Below are 8,815 nucleotides of genomic sequence, written 5' to 3'. Positions count from 1 at the left end.
AATCGACAATCGTGACAATGTTTGACGCCATAATATGCTAACAGTTGGAGAAACAGTATCCATTTTGATTGGTGTCCTCACCATCAATCTCAATCAAATAGTGGAAAAGAGAGACGCAATTACTATCTTGCCAAGCATATAGTCTGAAAGGATGTATATTCTAAAATCTTGAAGTCTCTAACCCTTTCTTCTTATAATACCTTGTTTGTTTTTCAATGTGAGATCATTTTGTTCTCAATCTTTTAACGTAATTACCATGATACCCTCGCTTTTACTAAGGGACATTTTTGTCTTTAGTCTTTTTATAAAATTTTTATTTTGTTCTTTTTATTAAATCTTTTCTTAGTTATTTTTCTTATGTTTTGTAAAGATACTCTTACCTCTAAGATTGTTATATTACCACTTTATTCTTATATTTTATCAAAAAGACTATTTTATTCTTTGGTAAGTTAATTAACTATTTTTATGTCTTATTTTATTCCAAGATTACTATTATACCGTAAGTGTTTTAAGTATTTTTGATCTTATCTAGTACCAAACTTATCAAATTGACCTTATGACTTTTTGCTTACCAATTTATTCCTAACATTTTTAATTAATGCTAATTTTATCCTTAATGACACAAAAAACTATTTTACCCTTAACTGCTTATTCTTATCTTACTAATTATCATATTTTCACTTTAACCTAAAACTTTACTAAAGTTTTTATTTAGACTTAAAACTTTATCTTAATTATAATTTTAACCCGACTCTTTTATATAATTATAATTTTATCCTTAAGACTACAAAGATCACAATTTTTAAGTCTAACTTGTTTTAGCTACATTTTACCTATCTGTTCTCCTTAATGACTGAATTACCCCTTGTGTTGCATCATACTAATTTCATAGAACTAAATCCTGATTTCTAACCTCCGTTTAACCTTCTTATTCAATACTTTTTATGTTATTTCATGGCTAAATTTCCAGGGCATTTTTCCATGTTGTTCTCCACTTTTTAGTAACTTTTAAAATTTGAAACTTAAATCCCAATTACTGCAACTTTTTGGCCCTTAAGTACAAGAAACACCGGCATGAAAAATTTTATTTCACATATATATCAAGCCAAAAATAACTCTGTATCATACAATTTCAGAATAAGTTTTTATGCACAAAATCATCATAAAATGACTCATGCACACAAAATCAGGCATGAATATAATCTAACTAATCCTAACTCTTATCTCTTGTTCAAATCAGTCATTAAACACTTTATACACCAAGAATCACCTAAACAAAAGCAAAAAGACAAGTAATGAAAATTAAGTCCTCTTGGCCGAATCATGGTGCTAAAAAAGTGATGAATTTCACCCACTTAGAACTTGAATTTTGAGTGCTTTTTGGCATGCTCCCTTAAGGCCTTCATGAGTGATTTTTTAGACATGGAAGAGAGCAACATAACCCCTTAGTTTCAGGTTCAAAACTAAAAAAAGAAGGGTGAAGATTGATGGTTACCTTTGTTGGAATTTGTATGGAAGAACAAAAAAAAAATCAAGAACAAGGAATTGGACTTGGAAGGCTTGAATCCTTGAAGAACCAACCAAAAGCTATGAAAGAACACCTTGAATTCTTGTTGGAAAATGTATGAACTTGCCAAAAATGCACTCTCTTTCTCTTTCAAAAACTCGGCGCTCACTACAAAAAAAAAAAAAAAAACGTTGAGAAAACCGTCAAATTTAGCGTCGGACGTTAGCGTTGAGTTTTCCGTCGGATGTACTGTCGAATTTGGCAATAAATCCTTCACCCTAAAATATTACTGTCAAAGTTGATGTTCCGACGGTAACATCGACGGTAAAATTTGGAGGGAATAAAGAAATTTTGGCAAGCTGGCTACCGTCGAATATACCGGCGAGTAAATCCGACGCTGAACCTTGTTTAGTGAAACGTTGCGTTTTGGTTACACGCACCATGTTACCGTCGGACTAATCCACCGGTAAATCCGACGGTAATCGTGCCCTAATTTGAACCAAGAACCCTCTTCCCATTCATTTTGAAATCGTTTTCTCTCTCTAATCTCTCACCTTCCTCTTTCTCTATAACCTCTCACCTCTTAGTCTCGTCCTAGCCCCTACCGCCGCTGCTGCCCTGCTGCTGCTGAAAAGAACCCCACTCCCGCTGCTCGAAACACCCCCTTCTCTCTTGTCTTTCCCGCCTCTGCTGCCCTGCCGCCGCTAGAAAGGCCACCGCTGTCGCTGCTCGAAACGCCCACTTCAAAACAAACATATGCAACTATTGAATAAAAAATTCAGCAGAACAAACACCAAGTAACGCCTACAAAGTTCACAAAATAATACCACCAAAATCCAGAAAGATTGTTTACCTCTTTGAATTCAATTTGAGGATTGTAGAGTGTGAGTTACTTCTCGTCCAAGGGAGAGGCCGCCACTGGTGATGGACGTAGCGCTTCACACATCTATGAATCGCTTTGGTTTAAATCTCTATAATCACAAAAACATAACATATCACATAACAAATGCATTCTAGGGAAAAATTAAGAATTAAGAGAAAGACTTGCATACTCTTTTAGCACATTTAATGCGTACTTCAAGAGAAACTGAATGAGAAAGAGAATGAGAACAACCACTCATTATATTCAAAACCATTAATTGTGATTATAATTACTCCTCTAGGAAGCATTAATTGTGCTCCAAAACTATGCATGCATTTCTCCAGAGAAATCATGAATTCAGATTAGATATACCTTTGGTGAAAATTTTCCTTATCGTAGTATTCAAGTCACCTTCCCAGTGCGATTGATCTCCTTTCTCGTTCAAATATATCCTCCTGAGGATTGATGCCCTTAAGATACCATGCGAGAATGTCTCCATTGCTGGACACTCCACCAAGTATAATTGATTCAATAATGGAAATCTGAAGTAGTGATTTTTGTTACAAAACCATCGAAGTTCCGGCAAATTCAAAAGTTTTATGCAGGCTAATTTTGGGAAGACAAGCCCAAGAGGTGACTCTTGCTCTTCCCCTCCTCCATGTTCATTTCCTATAATTTCCTCGACCCCACAATCGCTTATCTCAAGGACCCCGAGTTGCAGAAGATCTTTTGCCATAGAAAGTGGAAACACATGCTTCAAGCTTTTGCATGTGGTTACCTTTACCATAGATAGGTTTTCAAACCTTACACACTCTTGAGGATCCTTATTCATTAAATGCTTCAAGTTTGGTAAATGGCCCAAAGATAAAGCTCTCAACTGAATGTCCACTTCGTTAATTCCACCTTCTATTTCGTATACAAATTCCAGCGCATCGCAATACCATACATCCAATGAGTCCAGACTTAGTAATTTGTCTAGTACATGAGACTGGAACACGTTCAAGATGCTGGAACAATATGTGATTTCCATCTTTTTCAATTTACTAAAGGAATTTTGAGGGAGTTGACTTGGCCATATTGACTTTAAGCTTTCCATTTCAGAGATCACAATTGTCTCCAAGTTTGGGAAAATTGGACCCTGTATATGCCATTGATAACTTATGTCAGATTCACGATTGAATACACACACGCCGTATGAGAAAAGAAAAGGATACAGAGAAAGGAACAACTTGAATCATTTAGAAACGCTCACCATTTCAGTAGGAACAGACTTTCTAGCAAGTCGAACGTTGTCTGTGTTTCCATCTTGGGAAAATATATGCTCTACTAATTTGCATGAATTAATTAAAAGATGCTGGAGCTTGACAAGTCTTGCAGCCACATGGTATGAAAAAAGATATGCCAACCTTTCACAACCATCTACCGTCAAAGTTGTCAAATTTTGAAAGCTAGTTTGTGCTGAAAGTTTGTCATCCCATATCTTGTGTACATTGATTGAGCACAACTTCAGGTTCTCTAAATTTGGAAATTCAACCTATAAAGTATAAACATAATCATTGCCATAAGAAATTTGAACTTATAGTATGATTATCTCTGGCAAAAGAAAGCAGTGCCATGCTGTTCTAAGTAACAATTTTAAATATATATCCCGTTAAAGCAAGTAATATCTCATGTCACACATTCATCATGTAGAAGAGGCAAATATTATTTTCCCCTTTCCTTTATCAAATATTTTTGTTTCAGCCTAAAGAACTCGCAATCAATATGTTCTTCTATGCTAAATTAATGGCTTTATACGACGAAACTATCTATGTCAGGAAAAAACATATCATCAAGAACAGTGATATGACTTCATTAGATATACTGAAAATGTGGAAGTAAGAAGACTGCTTCACTCCAGTTTAGAATGTGCCACTGTTTTTTTTATTGTCCTGTGTCTCTCTAAAAGTATCAAGAAAGATAGACAATAAAATTTTCAAACACAAGCTTAACAAGCATAAGATGTTCTAGTCAAGAGTTTACTAGAGAAGAATTAGTCCATTTTTCTACCTTTTCAGTAAAAAGTTGAATGGTGTTGTTGTTAACAGAAGGCTCGGGAGAGAGACTAACGAGGGAAGGTAAGCATTCAAGTGTGAGAGAACGCATTTTAAGGAACTGAATCTTGTCAGTTTCACTGTCATCCTCTTTTATCTTTTCAGCCACAATCTTGGTCATGAATTTGCATTCACAAATTTCGACTTCAAGTAGTTCAGAGAGCTGTTCAACCATGGAGTGTGGGAAAACAAATTCGATCTGATCACAGCCTTTTATTTTGACAACCCTTAGTTTGGTAAAGGCCTGTGCTGGAAGAGGGCCACTACATATCCTTTCCAGGTTACTCAGATTGTGAAGAATCAATGACTCCAAGTTGGGGAAGGCATGATCACGATGAGCCCACTCGATCGGGCCAATAATGCTCCGCATATCATCACTATTTTGGATACTAAGATGCTTCAACAGCGAGAATCCATCATCGTTCAATTCGTAGAGTACTTCCCTGACACCCTTCAATTCAGCAAGATGCAAATCTTCAGCTCTATTCATCAGCATTTTGATCCCATAATCCACGAGTATTCTTGGATCCATGCTTGGATTAAGCTTAAATACTCTTGAAACTTTGAAAAACCCGGACTCCACCCCTATCGAATTCCATCCATTCCCAATTGAAATATTGTAACTATGTAATTTTCCAAGGGCAAGCAAGTCTCTAGGGAAAACTGATGCATCATTGATGTGAATATTCAGAGTTGTTAGTTTATGCAAACTCCCAAGCTCACTTAGACTTGAATCATTGCCTTGCTTTTTGTATCCCTGGACCTCCCATTGAATATTGCAGTTCTCTATAAGGAGCTCTTCCAAGCTTGTCAGTTTTGATATCAGGTTGTGGGGAATAACTCTTAGTGTTGAGCAATCAGTCAAATCTAGAAACCTTAGATGAATTAATTGTCCTATTTCCGCAGGAAGTTCTTCTATAAGCTCGGATTTTTCAAGGCTGAGAATCTCCAAGTTTTTGAGCTCTCCAACAACAGCTATGTCTTCCAACATGCATTTACAAAGATTCAATGCCTGGAGGTTTGTCAAGAGACCAAGAGACGAAGGAAGCGATGGTGTACAATTCAGACCTCCTAAAGTTAGAACCTTCAATTCTCTCATCTCAACAAAGAAATTCTCAGGAAGTTTCAAATAGTTACCTTGACTACAGAGTTGCAGTATCTTCAACGTCGGACATTCTAACTTCTCTGGAAGTTCATTGATATAACACCAATCCAAAAAAATATGTTGACAAGTTTCAAGGAAATCCATTCTAGGCCACTCTTTCAATTCAGTGTTTCTCTGCATAGTAAAGAAAGGTTTGGTTCTGGATGCGATTGCGGCAGCCACAATGCGAACAATGTGCAGAGCCTCAACTTGATATCTTTCCCCTTCAAGCAATAAACTCGCTGCTCTCAGGTTGTCTATCAATTTATAAAGTCTGTTTCTTCCGTCTGCCAATGAATCAACATTTTTATGCAGACCCAAACACCAGCCATATACTAACAAATCTTTGATGCTATAATAATTTCCCAATGAACCCAAAAGGAGGAAAAATGTTTGGAGTTCATGACTTTCCAAATATTCATAGCTTTGCTCTACAGCAGAATGCACTTTGGAATAGGAACATCCATCAAGATCAAAATTGGTTAACTGCTCCAATGCATCCTTCCAAGCATAGAAATCCTTATTCTTTAATGCCTCCACCACCGTCACTATCAAAAGGGGCAAACCCGCACAGTTTTCGGCTACTTTCTTTGCTATCCGTTGAATGCTGTCATCCTTAGCAGCTTCCCCTCCCTTCTTTTCAAACAAGTTCCAACTCTCACTCTCAGACAGAACTTCGAGTCTAAAAACCTTCTGCGCACCCAACATAGCATTCAACACATTAAGATCTCTGGATGTCACCAACAATTTGCATCCTTTGTGGTCCTCACCAGAAGGAACACCAACCTCAGTCAAGTCAAGCTTTCCCCAAACATCATCAAGTATGACAAGAATGCTTTGCTCTTGCCTAATCCTTTGCCGCAACCGGCATGCTTTTCCCATCTCAGTCAGCTCATCAAATTTCAGACCCAAACCATCAGCAATTTCAGCTCTAATAGTCCTCACATCTGGTTCACTTGTCACAGTTGCCTCAACGACCACATCAAACGAACCACCCTTCTCGGCTTGCCATGCTAGTTCCTTAACCAGGGCAGTCTTACCCACCCCACCCATTCCATACACACCAATCATGGAAACCTCAGAATCCTTCAAGGCTTGCATGATCTCATTCAACATTGCAGATCTAGATTCCAAGGCTTCATATCCTCTGGAAGCTGAACTGACATTGCATTTCAAAGCACAACGGTAAGAAACCTTGTCAAATGTCTCTTGCCTGAGCTCAGATAGATGATCCACCAAATTTCTTGCCTTCTGGCTGAAGGTGTACTTAGAATATATATCTAAGCATCCAACTCTTTCTTGCTCTTCGTGACGAAGGAATTCTTGAGCCTCTTCTATTGCTGCACGAACACGAGTAAACCAGTCGCGCACTGTGTCTTCAACCTGCTCACCATTCCTTTTGGCAGCTTCAACAGTGTGCCTCACTTCTTTCTCTTCCCGCTGCAACTTCTGGACCTCATTTTCAAGGTTAGTCACATAAGTGTTGTACAGCAATACATAAGTAAGTTGTTTTAGAACAGGTACAGCCACATTTGATGCTATGCTAGCAATTGTATCCATCTGTGTTAGGCTTCTTGATTGTGTATTCCTTGACTGCAAAAGAATGGAACCAAATTAAGGAAAAATTGTTTGTTCTGAGCATTCATCTATTGTCCTATATATAGAATTATAGATCTGACTCTGGAAGTTGCTATATGGCAAGCATACTTAGTTTTAATTACGCAGGAGTTAATTAATATTATCTATCAACCTTTAATACGGGATTATTGGGGTAACGATTTATTTGTTTGTGTGATTTCAATATCACGGGATCAAGCCATCAAATCAACCACTGAGAACCATACATTGAGCTAGAAGCTTGCCGTAATTTATCAAACAGTAAAATATACATTTCAAGTACTTTGATTATATCAAAACTTGTTAGCGAAATCTTGAAATGAGTCGATTCTTAACCATAAATCGTGTATTATTTAATTGTAATCTTATCCAAATATTTGATCTCACAAGAAATCTCAAACATGAGCTCACCTAAATGAATAAATATAATTGTGATCTAGAGTATTACTGAAGAGATAAAATTGCATTAGTGAATACTTCTAGATTGTATCAAACACTAGAACAAAACTAATAAGCATTCAGATGCTTCTAGATTGATCGGTCATGAACCAAATTGACTATTAGTAAATAAGTAGCTCATAAATTGAGGGAAAATTTAAAGAGAGCTTCAAAGTATGGTATGCGTTAATAACTTAAACACCAGAATTCATGAATAATAAGGCTTAATCTTGAAACGTACCTATTAGTTTGCTCTGATTATCAAAATGCAATCGTCTCGTGCTCCTCGAGTTAGGTACCACGCTCTAAGACAAGCTATCTAATGCTAAGACCACCGTCATAAGGAGTAGGAGACTGAAGTAGGTGAGGAATTGACAACGACAATTTTACTTCGTTATCTTTATTTTACTGTTTCGACAACTTCTATCGTGATTCTTTTTACAACACGTTTCAGTCCTCAGTCCTCACTTGTCATTTGGCAATAATGAAACTCTTCCTCTGCAGTCGATATTATTATTTAAGCGATATTATATCGCGTGCTACATGCTTTAATGCTTATAGTTTGAATACAGGGTAAATGCTTCGATCCTCAAATTTTATTATGGGGACTGCTACACATATAAACAAAAAAGGCCTACAAGTATTATAAGTTGGCCCAGCCTAAAATAAAGATACGCGCACTCAGTTCTTTTGAATGGAGCGTCAGTGCCACGCGCATAACTCAACCGTTACGCTTCACAAAAGGCGCTCGTTATGGCGCACTCTTCCACTTCTCCTTCGAACAAAACACAAACCTTCAAACTTCGAGCAACATTCCAAACCGAAAAGATAAAACTCGTCGCAGAGATTAGCAGAAACCATCAACAAAAGATAGAACTCTCGATCAACAATTTCAACAGAAAACGAAGAAATATTACTCAAGGTACGTTACTATTTTACTCATCTTGTAGATTTTTCACATTTCGAAATCGAAGAACTAGGTTTTACTGTTCTTCTACGTTCTTATAGGTTTTACTGTTATTCTTGTTCTATCTCTCATTTTACTGTTTTTAATATTCTTCTTGTTCTACGTTTTAATGTTCTTCTTGGTTCTAGGTTTTACTGTTCTTCTTAGTATTCTATGCTTTACTGATCTTCTTGTTCTAGTTCTTGTC

The 8,815-nt window shown here is 36.9% G+C and overlaps 1 protein-coding gene across 7 annotated transcripts; it reads right to left on the bottom strand.

Moving 5' to 3' along the window:
* Positions 1-1,075: 1,075 nt before the first annotated feature.
* On the bottom strand, positions 1,076-8,187 carry LOC112790077 (disease resistance protein RPS2). 7 transcript variants are annotated; one of them, XM_025832302.3, is made up of 8 exons: positions 7,903-8,187; positions 4,419-7,199; positions 3,622-3,903; positions 2,742-3,507; positions 2,361-2,478; positions 2,088-2,248; positions 1,496-1,675; positions 1,076-1,400 (listed from the first exon to the last, which is right to left on the bottom strand). In XM_025832302.3, the coding sequence occupies exons 2-5, from the start codon at positions 7,164-7,166 to the stop codon at positions 2,471-2,473; spliced, it is 3,804 nt and encodes a 1,267-aa protein (XP_025688087.1). In that variant the 5' UTR covers positions 7,167-7,199; positions 7,903-8,187; the 3' UTR covers positions 1,076-1,400; positions 1,496-1,675; positions 2,088-2,248; positions 2,361-2,470. The 7 variants fall into 7 exon arrangements, with proteins under 7 accessions (XP_025688087.1, XP_072088790.1, XP_025688089.1 ...); XM_072232689.1 differs by having other exon boundaries at positions 1,496-2,248; XM_025832304.3 differs by having other exon boundaries at positions 1,076-1,675; positions 2,062-2,248.
* Positions 8,188-8,815: the final 628 nt, after the last annotated feature.

Source organism: Arachis hypogaea, chromosome 3 (assembly GCF_003086295.3).
Source record: "Arachis hypogaea cultivar Tifrunner chromosome 3, arahy.Tifrunner.gnm2.J5K5, whole genome shotgun sequence".
NCBI classification, from domain to species: domain Eukaryota; kingdom Viridiplantae; phylum Streptophyta; class Magnoliopsida; order Fabales; family Fabaceae; genus Arachis; species Arachis hypogaea.
The sequence above is the reverse complement of the archived record's forward strand: the minus strand, read 5'-3'. Positions and strand labels throughout refer to the sequence as shown.